We start from the raw sequence: 19,265 nt of genomic DNA, 5'->3' as shown, positions 1-19,265 counted from the left end.
AGAGTGGGCATCCCTGTCGTGTTCCTGATCTCAGGGAAAAAGCTCTCAGTTTTTCCCCGTTGAGGATGATGTTAGCTGTGGGCTTTTCATAAATGGCTTTTATGATCTTTAAGTATGTTCCTTCTATCCCGACTTTCTCAAGGGTTTTTATTAAGAAAGGGTGCTGGATTTTGTCAAAGGCCTTTTCTGCATCGATTGACAGGATCATATGGTTTTTCTCTTTTTTTTTGTTAATGTGATGTATCACGTTGATTGATTTGCGAATGTTGAACCAGCCCTGCATCCCAGGAATGAATCCCACTTGATCATGGTGAATAATTCTTTTTATATGCCGTTGAATTCGATTTGCTAGTATCTTATTGAGAATTTTTGCATCCATATTCATCAGGGATATTGGCCTGTAGTTCTCTTTTTTTACTGGGTCTCTGTCTGGTTTAGGAATCAAAGTAATACTGGCTTCATAGAATGAGTCTGGAAGTTTTCCTTCCCTTTCTATTTCTTGGAATAGCTTGAGAAGGATAGGTATTATCTCTGCTTTAAACGTCTGGTAGAACTCCCCTGGGAAGCCATCTGGTCCTGGACTCTTATTTGTTGGGAGATTTTTGATAACCGATTCAATTTCTTCGCTGGTGATGGGTCTGTTCAAGCTTTCTATTTCCTCCTGATTGAGTTTTGGAAGAGTGTGGGTGTTCAGGAATTTGTCCATTTCTTCCAGGTTGTCCAATTTGTTGGCATATAATTTTTCATAGTATTCCCTGATAATTGTTTGTATCTCTGAGGGATTGGTTGTAATCATTCCATTTTCATTCATGATTTTATCTATTTGGGTCATCTCCCTTTTCTTTTTGAGAAGCCTGGCTAGAGGTTTGTTAATTTTGTTTATTTTTTCAAAAAACCAACTCTTGGTTTCGTTGATCTGCTCTACAGTTTTTTTAGATTCTATATTGTTTATTTCTGCTCTGATCTTTATTATTTCTCTTCTTCTGCTGGGTTTAGGCTGCCTTGGCTGTTCTGCTTCTAGTTCCTTTAGGTGTGCTGTTAGATTTTGTATTTGGGATTTTTCTTGTTTCTTGAGATAGGCCTGGATTGCAATGTATTTTCCTCTCAGGACTGCCTTCGCTGCGTCCCAGAGCGTTTGGATTGTTGTATTTTCATTTTCGTTTGTTTCCATATATTTTTTAATTTCTTCTCTAATTGCCTGGTTGACCCACTCATTCGTTAGTAGGGTGTTCTTTAACCTCCATGCTTTGGGAGGTTTTCCAGACTTTTTTCTGTGGTTGATTTCAAGCTTCATAGCATTGTGGTCTGAAAGTATGCATGGTATGATTTCAATTCTTGTAAACTTATGAAGGGCTGTTTTGTGACCCAGTATATGATCTATCTTGGAGAATGTTCCATGTGCACTCGAGAAGAAAGTATATTCTGTTGCTTTGGGATGCAGAGTTCTAAATATATCTGTCAAGTCCATCTGATCCAATGTCTCATTCAGGGCCCTTGTTTCTTTATTGACCGTGTGTCTAGATGATCTATCCATTTCTGTAAGTGGGGTGTTAAAGTCCCCTGCAATGACCACATTCTTACCAATAAGGTTGCTTGTGTTTATGAGTAATTGTTTTATATATTTGGGCGCTCCGGTATTCGGCGCATAGACATTTATAATTATTAGCTCTTCCTGATGGACAGACCCTGTCACTATTATATAATGTCCTTCTTCATCTCTTGTTACAGCCTTTAAAGTCTAGTTTGTCTGATATAAGTATGGCTACTCCAGCTTTCTTTTGGCTTCCAGTAGCATGATAAATAGTTCTCCATCCCCTCACTCTCAATCTAAAGGTGTCCTCAGGTCTAAAATGAGTCTCTTGTAGAGAGCAAATAGATGGGTCTTGTTTTTTTATCCATTCTAATACCCTCTGTCTTTTGGTTGGCGCATTTAATCCATTTACATTCAGTGTTATTATAGAAAGATATGGGTTTAGAGTCATTGTGATGTCTGTATGTTTTATGCTTGTAGTGATGTCTCTGGTACTTTGTCTCACAGGGTCCCCCTTAGGATCTCTTGTAGGGCTGGTTTAGTGGTGACAAATTCCTTCAGTTTTTGTTTGTTTGGGAAGACCTTTATCTCTCCTTCTATTCTAAATGACAGACTTGCTGGATAAAGGATTCTCGGCTGCATATTTTTTCTGTCTAGCACCCTGAAAATCTCGTGCCAATTCTTTCTGGCCTGCCAAGTTTCAAAAGAGAGATCAGTCACGAGTCTTATAGGTCTCCCTTTATATGTGAGGGCACGTTTACCCCTTGCTGCTTTCAGAATTTTCTCTTTATCCTTGTATTTTGCCAGTTTCACTATGATATGTCGTGCAGAAGATCGATTCAAGTTATGTCTGAAGGGAGTTCTCTGTGCCTCTTGGATTTCAATGCCTTTTTCCTTCCCCACTTCAGGGAAGTTCTCAGCTATTATTTCTTCAAGTACCCCTTCAGCACCTTTCCCTCTCTCTTCCTCCTCTGGGATACCAATTATGCGTATATTATTTCTTTTTAGTGTATCACTTAGTTCTCTAATTTTCCCCTCATACTCCTGGATTTTTTTATCTCTCTTTTTCTCAGCTTCCTCTTTTTCCATAACTTTATCTTCTAGTTCACCTATTCTCTCCTCTGCCTCTTCAATCCGAGCCGTGGTGGTCTGCATTTTGTTATGCATTTCGTTTAAAGTGTTTTTCAGCTCCTCGTGACTGTTCCTTAGTCCCTTGATCTCTGTAGCAAGAGATTCTCTGCTGTCAGCTATACTGTTTTCAAGCCCAGCGATTAATTTTGTGACTATTATTCTAAATTCACTTTCTGTTATATTATTTAAATCCTTTTTGATCAGCTCATTAGCTGTTGTTTCCTGGAGATTCTTCTGAGGGGAATTCTTCCGCTTGGTCATTTTGGATAGTCCCTGGCGTGGTGAGGACCTGCAGGGCACTTCCCCTGTGCTGTGGTGTATAACTGGAGTTGGTGGGCGGAGCCACAGTCAGACCTGATGTCTGCCCCCAGCCCACCGCTGGGGCCACAGTCAGACTGGTGCATGCCTTCTCTTCCCCTCTCCTAGGGGCGGGATTCACTGTGGGGTGGGGTGGCCTGTCTGGGCTACTTGCACACTGCCAGGCTTGTGATGCTGGGGATCTGGCGTCTTAGCTGGGGTGGGTAGGCAAGGTGCACAGGGGCAGGAGGGGCAGGCTTAGCTTGCTTCTCCTTAGGTGATCCACTTCAGGAGGGGCCCTGTGGCAGCGGGAGGGAGTCAGATCCGCTGCAGGAGGTTTGGCTCCACCGAAGCGCAGAGTTGGGTGTTTGCGTGGAGCGAGCAAGTTCCCCGGCAGGAACTGGTTCTCTTTGGGATTTTGGCTGGGGGATGGGCGGGGGAGATGGCGTTGGCGAGCGCCTTTGTTCCCCACCAAACTGAGCTCTGTCGTCAGGGGGCTCAGCAGCTCTCCTTCCCTTTGTCCTCCAGCCTTCCCGCTTTCTGAGTAGAGCTGTTAACTTATGACCTCCCAGACGCTAAGTCGCGCTTGCTGTGGGAACACAGTCCGTCAGGCCCCTCTGCTTTTTGCAAGCCAGACTCGGGGGCTCTGCTTGGCCGGCGAGCCGCCCCTCCGCCCCGGCTCCCTCCCGCCAGTCCATGGAGCGCGCACCGCCTCGCCGCCCTTCCTACCCTCTTCCGTGGGCCTCTCGTCTGCGCTTGGCTCCGGCGACTCCGTTCTGCTAATCCTCTGGTGTTTTTCTGGGTTATTTAGGCAGGTGTAGGTGGAATCTAAGTGATCAGCAGGACGCGCGGTGAGCCCAGCGTCCTCCTATGCCGCCATCTTCCCTCTCTCTCCCAACCTGAAGGTTTATAATCAGTCACTCTTCACAGCCCCAGTGCAACTCTTTCTGCTCCTAAATGTTTTATACTTTAAGGGGCACCTGGGGGGCTCGATGGGTTAAGTGTCTGACTCTTGATTTTGGCTTAGGTCATGATTTACTGGTTTGTGGGATCGAGGTCTGCATCAGGCTCCTCGCTGATAGCATGGAGCCTGCTTTGGATTCTCTCTCTCACTCTCTGTCTGCCCCCCCCCCCCGCCTCTCCCCCCTAGCTGGCTTACTCTCTGTCTGTCTCTCTCAAAATAAATAAATAAATAAACTTTAAAAAATAAACAATAAAAGTTTTATACTTTTAGCACTGACCTTTAGGTCCACAATCTATTTAGAGTTTAATTTTACATGTAGTGTGAGTTTTAAAGATTTTTCTTTTTAGACTTTAAAGAGTAATTTTGTGTTGTAATCTTGCTAACCTCACTTATTAATTCTAGATTAGTTTAGCTTCTAAGTTTAGTTTAGATTTCCGGAATTAAAAAAAAAATTTTTTTTAAGTTTATTTTTATTTATTTTTAGAGAGAGATAGAGAGCAAGCAGGGGAGGGGCAGAGAGAGAGAGAGAGGGAGACAGAATCCCAAGCAGACTTCGCATTGTCAGCACAGACCCCGATGTGGGGCTCAAACTCACAAACCATGAGATCATGACCTGAGCGGAGGTCAAGCATCTGATGCTTTAGCAACTGAGCACCCAGGCACCCCAGGAATTTTTTTTTTTTAACAAATAATCGTGTAATCTCTAAATAAGTATAGCCATTCTACATTTTAATTCTTTTTAAATCTATATACATTTTCTTTTTCGTACATTGTTGCACTGGCTAAGACTTTTAGTAAATGCAAAGTAGAAGTAGTAAGAGAAGCAAATCTTTCTTTGTTCTTGATTCTGGTGGGGGAAGCATGTATGTAGTTTCTTGCCACTAAGTATGATGTTACTTTGTTGCCACTAAGTATGATTTTGGGGTTTTTTTGTTGTTCTTCTATCAAGTTGAGGATTTTACCATATACTCCTAGTTTGCTGAAAGTTTTTTCTTTTTATGATGAATGAATGTTGATTTTTTTCAAATGATTTTTCTGTATCTGTTGAGGTGGTAATATATTTTTTAATATATAAGTGAATTATGTTAATTAATTTTCAAATGTTAAACCTTAAATTCCTGGGGTAAATTCTGCTTGGTCATGATATATTCTCTCTCTCTCATATGTTATTGGATATGATTTCCTAAAGTTTTGTTACAAATTTTTGTGGGTATATACATTTATTAGGGGTATTGTTCCCCAATTTCTTGTACTGTATTTGTATGGTTTTGGTACAAAGGCAATGCCAGCCTCAGAACCACTTGGGAATTGTTTCCTTTCTATTTACTGAAAGAGTTTGTATACAATTGGTATTACATCTACTAAACATCTAGGTCTGGAACTTTCTTTCTGGGAAAGTTTTAATTGTAAATTTAATTTCTTTAATAGATATAGTTATTCAGGGTATCTATTTCTTTTTTAATGAGCATTGGTAATTTGTATCTTTCAAAGAATGAGTTTTACTCTAAGTTGTCAGAATTATTGGCATTCATAATATTCCCTTATTGTGCTTTTAATGTCTGTAAGATCTGTGATGATTTCCCTTCACTGATTTCAGATATTGGTAATTTACATCTTCTCTCTTTTCTTTGTGGTTGCTACTGGTAGAAGGTTACAGATTTTAGTAATCTTTTCAGTTTCATGATTTTTCTCAATTATTTTACTATTTTCAATTTCATTGATTTCTGCTCTTTATTCTTTCTATTTTGGATCTAGTTTGCCCTTCTTTTCCTAGTTTAAGATGGAAGCTTAGAACATAGACATAGTAGGCATTTAGTGCTTTTTTTTTTCTCAAAACACTGCTTTAGCTATATTTCACAAATTTTGATATATCATGGTTTTTTTTCCCCCAACTCAGAAAATACTTTTCTAATTTCCATTTTGATTTGTTTTTTGACTCATAGATTATTTACAAGTGTGTTCTTTAATTCCAAATATCTTTTTAATTAAGTTTTTAATTTTAATTCCAGTATAGTTAACATGAAGCATTCTATTAGTTTCAGGTGTACAATATAGTGATTGAACACTTCCATACATTACTCAGTGCTCATCATGATAAGTGTACTCTTTAATCCCCATCACCTATTTTACCCATCCTCCCACCCACCTCCCCTCTGGTAACCATCAGTTTGTTCTCTGTAGTTAAGAGTCTGGTTCTTGGTTTCTCTCTCTCTCTTTTCCCTTTGTGCATTTGTTTTCTTAAATTCCACATATGAGTGAAATCATATGGTATTTATCTTTCTCGGACTGACTTATTTTGCTTAGCATTATACTCTAACTCCATCCATGTTGTTGCTAATTCCAAATATCTTTTGTTGCTGATTCCTTCCAGATAGTTTTTGTTATTGACATCTAGTTTAATTCCATTGTGATCAGAGAACATACTTTTTTCATCTATTGATTGGATTATTTAAAATGCATTAAAGCATGTTTTATGGCCTAGTCTTATGGTCTGTTTTGGTAACTGTTCTGTATACACTTGAAAAGAATGTTTATTGGGGCGCCTGAGTGGCTCAGTTGGTTAAGGGTCGGACTTCAACTCATGTCATGATCTCACAGTTCGCGAGTTCAAGCCCCGCATGAGGCTCTGTGCTGACAGCATGGAGCCTGGAGCCTGCTTCAGTATCTGTGTCTCCCCCTCTCTCTGCCCCTCCCCTGCTCATACTCTGTCTCTCTGTCTCTGAATAATAAATAAATGTTAAAAATTAAAAAAAAAAAAGAATGTTTATTTTATGTTGTTGTTGTTGTTGTTGTTGTTTTTGTTTTTTTTTTTTTTTGGGTGGAGTGTTCTATAAATGCTATTAATTCAAATTGGTTAATAGTATTTTTAGGTCTTCCCTGATTTTCTGTCTGCTTATTCTATAAATTATTGACAGAGTGATATTGAAATCTGCCACAATTATTTGTCTATTTCTCCTTGTAATTCTATCAGTTTTTGCTTAATGTATTTTGAAGCCCTGATATTAAGTACATAAACATTTAAGATTATTATGTCCTCTTGAAGAATTAGTCCTTTGTCATGAAATGACCTTGTTTAGCCCTTGTAATTGATATTTCGTACTCTGAAGCCTCCTTTGCCAGATATTAATATACCTACTTAACTTTTCTTTTGTTTATTGTTAGACTATGCATTTTTTCCATCCTTTTAGTTTTGGCCTATGTGTGTCTTTAAAGTATGGGGTTTTTTTGGAGAGCATATATTGAGTCTTGCTTTTTCTCTTCACTATGATACCCTCTGTCTTCTAAGTGAGGTGTTCATGCCATTTAAATTTAATGGTTGATGGCGATATGACTGAGTAAAATATTTGCCATCTTACATTTTACTTTATCTTTTTCCTTCTTTTTTGCCTTCTTCCTCCCCCCCCTTTTTTTTGGCCTTCTTTTGGAATAATTGAGCATTTTTATAATTACATTTTATTTCTTCACTGGCATATCTTTTTTGGGGGGGGTGGTTTTGAGTTTGCAGTATGCAACTCTAACTCATTAAAATTTACCTCAACTATACTACTTTGTATAGCACATAAAAGCCTTACAACAGTATACTTAAATTTACACTACTGCCCTCTGTTCTATTGTTGTCATATAATATATATATCATAAACCCCCCAAAATATTATCTTTGCTTCAGATGGTCAATTAATTTTTCAAGAAATTTAAAAAATAAATTAACAGCCCTTATACTTACAACATATTTACAGCTTCTGGTGTTTTTCATTCTTATGCATCGATATGCATTTCCACCAAGTGTCATTTTCCTTGTGCCTGAAGAAATTCCTTTAATATTTCTGGTAGTGCTTATCTCCTGCTGATTAATTCTTTCTGCTTTTGTGTTTTTGAAAAGGTTTTTATTTTGCCGTAGTTTTCAAAGATATTTTCATGGGGAGTAGAGTCCAAGTTGACTTTTCCCTCCAGCACTTTCCAGTCATCCTTCCATTGTTTTCTGCCATGCATTGTTTCTGAGGAGAAATCTGCAATACTTTTTACATTTGTTTTTCTATCTGTTATTTTCTCTCCCATGGCTATTTTTAAGATATTTTCTTTCCACTGAGTTTTAGCAATTTGATTATGATGCCCTTCATTAGTCTTCATGTTTCTTTTGTTTGGGGTTCATCGACCTTTTTGGATAGATGGATCCAAATTCAGAAAATATTCAACTACTGTTTTTTCAAGACCTTTTTGCTTCCCCTTTACAACTTTTATATCATACATCTTTTAGGTTGCTTGAAATTGTCTCCCTACTCACCAACACGCTATTTTACTTATTTTTTAGAGTTTTTTCCTCAGTGTTTCATTTTAGATAATTTTATTATTTGAAGATATCATGATCTATCTTCAGGTCGCATAAACATTTCCTCTTTAGTGTTTTGTTTGCTGTTAATCCCATGCAGTATGTATTTTTCTCTTTGTTGTATTTTTATCTCTAGAAGTTTGATTTGAGTCTTTCTCATAACTTTCTCTCCTTGTCATGTTCATGCTTTCTTCTTCTTGAACATACAGAGTATATTTATCATAGTTGCTTTATTGCCCCCACACTTATTCTACCATATGGGAAATTCCTGGGTATGTTTCTGTTGTTGATTTTTATCCTCATCATGAATTATGTTTCTTCTTTGCCTGCCTGGTAATTTTTTATTGGATACTAGACTTTAAAAAAATCTTTAGGATATATTGAAGCTTTGTTTAAGGATCATTTGGAAACAGTTTGATCATTTTGGGTCTTTTCTTCAGGATTTGTTAGGTCCAGAACAGCCTTTAGTCTAGGGCTAAAATAACTTGCTACTGAAACGGTACTCTCTGAGGATCCTACTTAGTGCTTAGTTAGGAGGTCTTTTCATTTTGCCTGTCATGGACATGAGCTATTCTCAGCCTAGTACAAACTCTTGGGATTGTTCTGCCTACTTTTTTCTGTTCTTTCCTCAGCTCTAATAGTTTCATCCTATGCATGTGATATACTCAGTTACTTATCAGTACTCACTGCTTAATCCGCGCTCAGTTATCTGTGTGGTGATTAAATCATTAAACTTCAAACAAGGTTATCACAGTGAGTTAAGAATAATGGCACCTGGGGCGCCTGGGTGGCTCAGTCGGTTGAGCGTCTGACTTTGGCTCAGGTCATGATCTCACAGTTCGTGAGTTCCAGCCCCACATCGGGCTCTGTGCTGACAGCTCAGAGCCTGGAGCCCGCTTTGGATTCTTTGTCTCCCTCTCTCTACCCTTCCCCACTCATGCACTGTCTCTCTGTCTCTCAAAAATGAATAAACGTTAAAAAAAAAAAAAAGAATTTAAAGATTAATGGCACCTAATTCACAGCAAACATAATTTCAGATCATCATATGGATGGCACCAAACTAGGTCCTGGCAGTGCTAAAATAGATAAAAACCCAGTGCTTACATTCATGAAATTCATAGTATATTAGCAAAAAAAAAAAAGATACATAGACAAATTCAACATTGTGTAACAAATAGTGAAGAAACTTAAGTCCACGGCACAATCAATGGAGAAATTTAAGGGACTGAAATCAAATTATTTGGAACCCCTTTCCACATTAATTGTTACATCAGTCAAAACTTTCAGTACTTAAAAATTTTCCTATTTGAAGTAAAACTAGCAATATTTACAGTTAGCTTAAAATAATCCAGTAAATTATGGTGAGTTTCCTGAAAGATGTTATGGAAATTACAATAGCTGTGTGCTATGTACTGTGGATAAGAAGGGATAATGTGATTTTTGCAATTTTTCCAGTAAAGATCACAGATGGGCCTTAGAGTAGAATTAGCATAATAGATGAATAAGGTAATAAATATCCCTCGTATAAAAAGGGGCTACATTACCCACCTGATGTTTAGTTCTCCTTTTATGTAAGTGACCTGTCTTTGCAGTTTGATTTTAAAGTCCTCAAGAATAGGATCTACCTCTTTATTTTTCTTGTTCTGATTTCTATGCCATCTGTATTTCAGAGGACCATGCCGTGATAGTAGCTCAAAATTCGTTGATTAATTGCTGTGGATCTAAACTGTTCTAAGATTGAGCTATGTGTTATTTAAATTTTGTTTAATGTTTCCTAATTCTACCTAAATCTAGAAAATAAAACAAGAGAAAGAAGAGAGAAGGAAAGGAAAGGAAAGCTGAAGGGAGGGAAAGAGAGAGGGAAAAGATAGGAAAGAGAGATCAGCACAGGGGGCCGATTAGTATATATCCTGTCCTACCCCACCCACTCCATCACCACATGGACCTTTTGAAAATTTTTACTGAGTTTTGGGATTCTGTGTATTGGGGGCACATATTTGATTAGCAAGTATGTGGGGGACCAATGTAAGTTTTAGGACTGTTAATTTTGCAAAACTGTTAGTGGTGTATGTTTAGTTCAGTCCAGTTGTCAAACAGGTTAAGAATCTCAGGCAAGTGTTAACTGCATTCATTTTTGTAAATGGAGAAGTCAAGGCAAAATAGATGTAAAGAAAAGTCCGAATAGAGACAAGGCAGAATTGTTACTGTTATTAGTGTGATTCAGTTCAGGTCGCTCATCTTTATAGGTCTAAGATGAAATTGATGCTGTAGTTCACAGCTCTAATTCTTGTGTGTAATGACTTAGATCCTTGCCAGAATGGAGGTTCCTGTGTAGATGGAGTGAATACTTTCTCCTGTCTGTGCCACCCTGGCTTTATTGGGGATAAGTGTCAGACAGACATGAATGAGTGTCTGAGTGAACCGTGTAAGAATGGAGGGACCTGCTCCGACTATGTCAACAGTTACACTTGCAAGTGCCAGGCGGGATTTGATGGAGTCCACTGTGAGAACAACATCGATGAGTGCACTGAGAGGTGAGCAAGCCATATGCTGAGGCACCAGTGTCTTATGGGGAAAAGGGAGAAAGGAGCACAGTAATGGGATTGCAGGGCAGGAATAAGGTGTCCATTTGGGTCCAATTCCATAGTCCTCTCCTGTTGCCCCGTTCCTGATTCCCTTTGGAGGTGTAGTTAGCAGGTCAAAGGTCAGAGGTTGAAAAGCCTAGTGGGATGGGTCTTCATTTGTTTCTAATGCTTGGGAACAGAAAGAGTTATAATTCTGTTCCATTCTCCTCTTGGTCTCTTGTTCGTTTCAGCTGACAATTTAAAAATTCCTGTTTCTTCGCAGATTTTTCATCACTCTTTAGTAATTTCTGAGTGGTTTCTTTCTTTCTTTTTTTATTCCAACAAGTATATTATGTTTCTCTTTCAGAAAGAAATCTGGAGTCAAGAGCTATTTATGTAGCACTTTTCTTATAAGTTAAATTGACTTGGGGATAAAATGAAATGTGATACATGGAAAACCACAGAAGGACTGGGTAAAACCTGGAAACCTTCGCTTTCTCTAGGAATCTCTAATAAACTCAGCCTTTTAAATACTCTGAGCTTTTTGGTTGTAGAAAGGAAGCCAGGAAGCTGACTGGCACTCGGTGTAATTTGGAAAAAGAAAATTTACTAGATCTAAGAGTTTAAGATGCTTAGGAGCATTGGCCTCTGTAACTTGTTAGCTTCTACGAACCTTACTTTTTAAGGAGCAGGTGTGAGGAACCACATTACATAGCTGGAATTGCTCTCTCTGCTTCTTAGCTCCTGTTTCAATGGTGGCACGTGTGTCGACGGGATTAACTCCTTCTCTTGCTTGTGTCCTGTGGGCTTCACTGGCCCGTTCTGCCTCCATGAGATCAATGAATGCAACTCTCATCCATGCCTAAATGAAGGAGTATGTGTTGACGGCCTGGGTACCTACCGCTGCACCTGCCCCTTGGGCTACACTGGCAAAAACTGTCAGGTAATTACATTTCATCCCACTCTGCTGAATATTACAGTTCTCTTCTAAGCAGAATAAACCCCTCCTAAAAAAGAAAATTCTGTCTTGGGGGATGTCTCTGAGATAAATCTAATAGCTGGTAGATTCCAAAATGGTGACATTGGCAAGATTATACAGATTAACAAGCGTAAGACTGTTGTAACAGGCTAACCAAGAACTACAGAAAAACACACGTGGGAAATAAGCACATAGATGTTTTTTATGTTGGAAATACAAAAAGGGAAGTAAAGAATAATTAAAATAGTCTTTAAAGGTCAGATACAGTTTCTAGGGGGATAATGATAATAATTACCATGTCTTGCAGTGTTATTCTCAAAACCAAGTTAGTCACATGTCTTTTAAATTCAAATATATAAATATACATTTTCATATACTGTTAGGATGGAAGGACCCCTCAGAGCCAACTAGGGCAGCTTTTCATTTCATGGAAGAAGAAACTGAGTCCCCAAGGGGCAAAGTAACCTTTCCAAGGTTGCATACCAAACAGCATTATGTTTAATTTTATGCTATTTTTACCTCTTAAACAATGATGGGATGATAGAATAACAGAACTCCAAAGAATTTAGGATTAAGTGGCCAAATTTAACTAGCCTTACAGGGTACGCTTCCATAAGGCTTTGGCTGTATTGGTCATGCAAATAACCACCACTGCATATTAAACAGCTTGGTGCTGATTCTGTGGATTAGAAGGACATTCTTCCTCGGGCTTTTGTTCATTCTCACGGTGTGAGGTTACATGTGCCAAGAGAACTCTCCACCCATACCCACTGGCACCTTCTTTCATGAACACTCCATGTTGTGAGTGTGACCTTGCTCTGCCCGGGGGTCAGGTCACCACATGTGAGCTAGGGAGAAAGGGACTAGTCTGCTCATATTCTTGGCCTCATTTTTCATAAGCTCAATTTTCTCCCTCCAAGTAAGCTCTGTGGCAGCTTTTAGGTTTAACAGGCTTTAAGTCCTTTTACTCATATCCACCATGGACAGATTTGATTGAGACCCATGTAGATTTGCCCCACAGGATTAGCATAGGTGTCACAGACCTGTCTGATAGCTGTAACTTTCTTTCTTTCTGGCCCTACGCGGAGGGGGGGTGGGGTGTCACAGATCTGGACATAATCATAACATTAGGAAATAACTTAACCTATTAAATATTAGACTCCCTCAAATTCTTAAGCTTCTGTCGTAACAATTTTTTTTAAGTAGAGCCAGAGGAATTAGACTATATAAAATGATGAGATTACCTGGGAACACTGGACTATTTTAAGGCTTGGGTGAGGGATATATATATATATATATATGTATATATATATATATAAATTTTTTTAATTAGTGTGCTTTCCTTTGATTCTTAAAATGCAGTAATGCAGTGTGACATTTTCTTCATTTCTGGTATTTGGATATTGATGTACGTGTATGCTTCCGTTTTCAGACCCTAGTGAACCTCTGTAGTCGGTCTCCATGTAAAAACAAAGGTACTTGCGTTCAGGAAAAAGCAGAGTCCCGGTGTCTGTGTCCGTCTGGATGGGCTGGTGCTTACTGTGATGTGCCCAGTGTGTCCTGTGAGGTGGCGGCTTTCCACAGAGGTGAGCTCTGCCCCCTTGGGCCCTGGGGTCACTCCCTGAAGTATCAGCCAACTAGCAGTGTTTTAGAGCAGGTATTGTTATCATGGGATGAGAGGGAAGAACAGACGGGTGGGTGGGCAAGGCTCTACAGACAGGGTCTGAGACGGAAGGTGAAAGGGCGGAGGCACAAGCTTAGAGGTTTCAAAAAGAAACGTATTTAAAATGAGACAAAGGCATATTCCACTTTAGAGCTTATTTATTTTTAATATAAATCTGGTGCCGAGTGTCATAAACTATACAATAGTACAGTTAGTTGGTCTGAACCTGATGTGTTGTGTGCTCTTCTGTGATGTCTGTCCTGTACTGGGCTTCCTAGGGGTGTCCATTGACCACCTGTGCCAGCACTCTGGCATCTGCATCAATGCTGGAAACTCGCATCACTGCCAGTGCCCCCTGGGCTACACCGGGAGCTACTGTGAGGAGCAGCTCGATGAGTGCTCGTCCAACCCCTGCCAGCACGGAGCCACTTGCAGGGACTTCATCGGCGGGTATAGATGTGAGGTAAGTTGCGCTGAGCAGGCAGAGGTCAGAGACCTCCCAAAGATGGCTCAACTATTGTGAGCCCTAGCATACTGAATTTAGCTGCCTATAACTTATTTTTACAGTTTATAATTTTTTTTTAACCGATCATCATTACATTGTTTACTGATCACCACTTCTTTCAGTTCTCTTGTGTAATAAGTTAGCATAGAGGTCTGTGACCGTCTCATTCCACAGAGTTGCCTTAGGATTCAGAGCCAACATTCACTGCCAGAGTGCATTTCACAGGCCAACAGCTCAGTGGCCCCTGGCACTTCCCTGAATAGCAGCTGAGATAGGAAAAGCCACTTTGAGGTGTGTCCCAAGTTGCTTAGCCTGTTCCATGTAGCATCACACTAAGTATTACATGTATGTATTTGAGGAAGTGTGTGTCTTAAGGAACATGTCACCATCTTCCTATTGGCTGGGCTGATAATGGTTACAGCAAGATGTTAACAGAACACCAGAGACTTGAATTTGATACCAGTTCAGGCCACCTAGGAACACCAAGAAAAGCGTTACTTCTCATAAATGAACCAAAGATTCCCTCTTTATATTGGCCCTGAAGTTATTTCCTCCCATTAGTTCAAAAGCCACCAATGCCAAACTCAAATTTTTACACATCCAGTTGTTTTAAAAATAGCCCTAATGAGCAGATTTTTAGCAATTCAGAGCCTTCCTGTTTTGTGTATTCTGCAAAACTGTACCCAACGACCCCCCACCAAGCCAGTGTTGCCCTTCAGAGCTTTCTGACCAGATACTCTGGCTTGGCTGTAGAGTGACATCACCAAACATGTAAGCCCCCTCTCTGTTACCCCCTTCCCTTGGAATTCACTTGCCTTCCTCTCCCTGCCCTCCTCCCTGCTCTGGACAGTCTTGTGCTGTGAGGGAAGCCCTCACATGCAAACCTGTCAAAGCACTAGCCAATAAAGCCACTTCATGGTCAAGGTCTTTTTCCCTCAATCAGCCCTGAAATCGCTCAAACCCCATATTAGCTAGCACTGCACACCCCATCCCTGTCTCAACCAGTTTCTCACACATACATGCGGTTTCCTGAATCTAGAGGTCAAAAATGCAGTGTGTTAACTACATACCATTGGACTGAGTTATAGGGTCCTCATCACATACCAAGGAATGTGTATTTTAAAGATGGAAAAACCTGCACGCAGGAGCAATGAAAGTTTCGTGCAGGGGCAACTCTTGAAATATCCCTCAGAATATTCAGTCCTTGCCTTTGCTATAAAGTGGCCTTTCAGCTGGAAGATGTAAATGCCAGTAAGCTGCGAGTTGGCCCGGCATAGGATGATTGGTAGGACGTGTGACAGTGCCAGAGAAACGTGTAAGAGCTGGGTGGGGGCCAGGGCGTGAGCAAAGGTATACAGCAACCTTTGAGATCTCATTTGCTCTGGTGGTCTGTTTCCAACAATGCTCCAGTGTTTCTTCCTTTTTGCTTGTTCCTGTCAGTGTGTCCCAGGATATCAGGGTGTCAATTGTGAGTATGAAGTGGACGAGTGCCAGAATCAGCCATGCCAGAACGGAGGCACCTGTGTCGACCTTGTGAACCATTTCAAGTGCTCCTGTCCTCCAGGCACTCGAGGTATGAAGTCAGCCCTACCTGTCCTCCATCTAGGGCATTTTCTCAAGTTAGAAGTCCATTTTTGTGTGGAAGACATTTTTAAAAATTAACTATTTAGTTCTGGATTCTGGTCATTCAAGCCATTTCCTTCTCTCGTCTCTTGCCTAGTTGTGATGTTCTGACTCATGTTCTCAGTTCTGTCTGGTGGTTGTTGCCATCTAATGTTCCGTGAAACACAGAATGTGGAAATGATACAGTGTCGCAGCAAAATTAGCCTGGTTAGCAGGATTTCTTGGTGCTTCGAGGGAAAATAACTAGTGGTCTCTTGAATAAATAATTCACATTTACTAGTTTATGTATTTGTTTAAACCTGCCAAGTTTTGCCTCCATAAGGTGGGGGAATGAGTGAAATGAAAACATTTGCTTATTTCCATAAGCCCAGGGGAGGAAGTTGATGGACTACAGCTGCAACTAAGAATTGCAGTCAAGCCTGTGGAGTCCAGCCCTAGACTGAATGATGGAGCATCGCCCCTGCCTCCAAACAGTCTTCTGGAGAGAGCTCGGAGTATTGTTTGTTAGAAGAGGTGTACTTATAACCCTACCTGTTCTGAGCAGCCTGTAAAAAAAAAAATTAAAAAAAAAAAAATGCTGAAGCCATCCACGATGGCAAAATTCATTCTCAGTGTCAAAGAGAATAGAATGTCAGGGAAGAATTTACACTTAGACCTTTATGTTCATGAATTTTGACAGTTTACCTTCCTTGAGTTCAGAATTTGGCTAAATTAAAATAGGAGAGCACCCCCACTAATAGGCTAGTCACTGAGCAATGAGGTTAAAGAGGAAGAGAAAACTCAAGAGAAATGGGTTTTTAATATCTGAAATTTGTCCTGTGAAAAGGTGAGTTGTTCTCTGCTCTAGAAATCAGTAGTTCAAAGGGAAGTAGAAGTGATTTTGATTCATTATTAGTTTGTTCCTTTTAGTAATTTTACCGTTTAGGACAAGCTCTGATTCTGGTAGTGGTAGATCAAATCTCAGATCTCATTGGCTGAACACAACAATGTTTTTCGTTTGTTTGTTTTTGTTTTTGTTTTTTTTTTTGGTCACTCAAAGTCTGAGTGTGTTGAGCTACCTCTCTCTCTTTTTAGATATGTGGTTGCAAGCCCTTGGCCTCCAGGGCCTGCAGGGCAGAGGAGGAGAGACACTTGTAGGGCCATGCAGCAGCTCTCACTACCTCAGTCTGAAGGTGACGCACATCATTACTGCTCACAGCACGCCAGGCAGAATTAGCAAAATGGTCTCCGCCTAACTCCAAGGGAGACTGGGAATGTGGGAGAGCACATGGATATTTGTTACACACTAAGATTTGTCCTATACCATAATCATTTTATAAATTACAGATGTCAGCCTTAGAATGGACCGTTTCATAAAGCAAAAAAGTTCTCTCTTCTGTTTGTTAAGGATAGCTTAAACATAGTTTTGCTATTATTATTGACAATCTATTTCTTTCCGTACTTTGTATATGTCATCCAACTGCTTTTGACCTCCAGGTTTTTGTTTTTTCATGTGAAATCCTTATTAAGGATCCCTTGTGCGGGGCAAGTTGCTTCTCTCTTGGTACTTTCAGAATCCTGTCCTACGACCTTTTGGTTATGATGTGTGTAGGTATGGATCTCTTTGAGTTTATCATCAGAATTCATTGCGTTATCATACTATGTGTGCTTGCTTAGGTATGTAGAATGGTATTTATTTCTCCTGGCTTGACTTCTCTGTCCATTGGTAAACACTCAGGACCCTGTCAAATCCTAGAAGCTCATTGTGAGAGTTATCACAAAGATTGTTTTTATTTCAGTACTCCTGACCTTTGGATCCTGGCCTGGGGAGCACTTCCAGTTCCAGGTCAAGGGCTGACTATTCTTCCTGTCTCTGCTATTTTGCTCCAGGCTGAGGTTGAGCTCATTGCCACTTGACAGGTCTGTCCACTACTGCTGGTTCCCTCCTGACGGGAGGCATCACGTTCATTTTACTAGCAGTCCCTAATTACCAGATATTCTGTGAGAGTGGAATCACAAACTGGTTTTGTTCTTTACTTTTGTGTTTTTGATTTAGTTTGTAAATAGGCAATATATGCACATGGTCCAAAATTTTATACATAGATGCACACGCAACAAATATATACACATGTAGCAAAAGCGTGAGGTGAAATCTCCTTCTGTTCTCCTTCCCCATACCTAGTTCTTCCTCTCCCACCACCAAGTAACCTCCACTTTATTTTACTTTCTTGTGTATCTTTCTTGAGTTTTTTATGTGTCCTTCAGAATTTCTTTATGTGTGTAGTAGTCAAATACAAAGATATTTTTACTTACCCCACTTCTTACTCTGAAGATAGTGTATTATTAGTTACCCTCTTGCACTTGATTTTTTTTTTTCTTTACTTAATTGGAGATGTTTCCATATCAATTTGTAGAACTTCCTTAATCTTTTTCATCCTACAGAATTCCCTATTAGCATACCATAATTTATTTAACCAGTGCCCTAGTGACAGGAATTTGGGGTTTCTTGCATGTGTACATTTGTAGATAAATCTTCAGAAATGGAATTGCTGGATTAGAGAATACGTGCATTTTGATTCATACTACTGAATTGCAGTGTATCAGCATACTGGCTTCTCCACAGTGTGTGGTTGGACGTCTTCTCATCTACAAATCATTTGGTTTTCCTCTTTCAGTGGTTTCTGTTTGTCTCTATATCCTTTTTTCCTGTTACATTATTCATCTTAATATTTAACAGAGATTATCTATGATACAAAATATTATCAGTATGTTATTTTTTGTCTTTGATTTTCTTAATGATTTTTTTCATGCAGAGCTTTTTCTTTTTTCTTTGAAAGATTTTTTTTTTAAGTTTACTTATTGATTTTGAGAGAGAGAGAGAGAGAGAGAGAGAGAGAGTGTGTGTGTGTGTGTGTGTGTGTGCAGAGGAGGGCAGAGAGAGGGAGAGAGAGAGAGACTGCCAAGCAGGCTTTGCACTGTCAATGCAGAGCCTGATGTGTGGCTTGATCCCACACACCGTGAGTTCATGACCTGAGCTGAAACCAAGCCTCCCAGGCACCCCCAGAGCTCTATATTTTTAATCAGATTGGAATTATCAGTCTTTTTTTATGGCTTCTGGATTTTGAATCCTAATCAGCAACACCTTCTATACTCTAAGACTGTAAAGGAATTCTCCCCTATTTTCTTCAAATAACTAGAATACTGGAGCATTTTTCCACGTGGCTGCTGATTTGTCCCAACACAATTTACTGAATATTTGATCTTTTATACAATAATTTGAGATGGCACCTTTATCAAATTATAAATTCCCATGTGTTTTTGGGTGTTTTTCTGGATGTTCTTATTTGCTTTATTGTTCCATTAATTTATCAATACCACTCTGGTTTAATTATTAAGGATCTTTGTTTTCAAGGTTTTCCAGGCTATGGTTATAGTTTATTTTTTCATATAATTTTAGAATCAGATTGTCTGTTAAAAAATCCTTATGGCATTTTTTTTTATTGTGGTCACATTAAATTTATGAATTTGTGTAGAGAAAAGTGGCATCTTTACAAGGAGGAGTCTTCCTAACCAAATCATAACATCTTTTCATTTATTCAGATCTCTTTTGTGTCTTTCAGGACTATTCTAAAGTTTTCATATAGGTGTAGTACATTTCTTTTTAAGATAATTCCTATAATTGGAACGCTCACTCTGAGTCTC

The 19,265-nt window shown here is 39.5% G+C and overlaps 1 protein-coding gene across 2 annotated transcripts in view; it reads left to right on the top strand.

Annotated features, from left to right (window-relative positions):
• The window catches only part of NOTCH2 (notch receptor 2), a 173,627-nt gene that overhangs the window by 135,872 nt on the left and 18,490 nt on the right, over nt 1-19,265 (top strand). For both annotated transcript variants that reach the window (XM_040471479.1, XM_040471478.1), the window contains exons 18-22: nt 10,556-10,784; nt 11,556-11,757; nt 13,226-13,379; nt 13,735-13,919; nt 15,402-15,534. In XM_040471479.1, coding sequence (XP_040327413.1) covers nt 10,556-10,784; nt 11,556-11,757; nt 13,226-13,379; nt 13,735-13,919; nt 15,402-15,534 — 903 coding nt within the window. The remainder of the gene's footprint in view (nt 1-10,555; nt 10,785-11,555; nt 11,758-13,225; nt 13,380-13,734; nt 13,920-15,401; nt 15,535-19,265) is intronic.

This window comes from Herpailurus yagouaroundi, unplaced genomic scaffold (genome assembly GCF_014898765.1).
Source record: "Herpailurus yagouaroundi ecotype Mexico unplaced genomic scaffold, PumYag 77, whole genome shotgun sequence".
Taxonomy (NCBI): Eukaryota; Metazoa; Chordata; class Mammalia; order Carnivora; family Felidae; genus Herpailurus; species Herpailurus yagouaroundi.
This window is presented reverse-complemented; position numbering and strand designations above follow the sequence as displayed.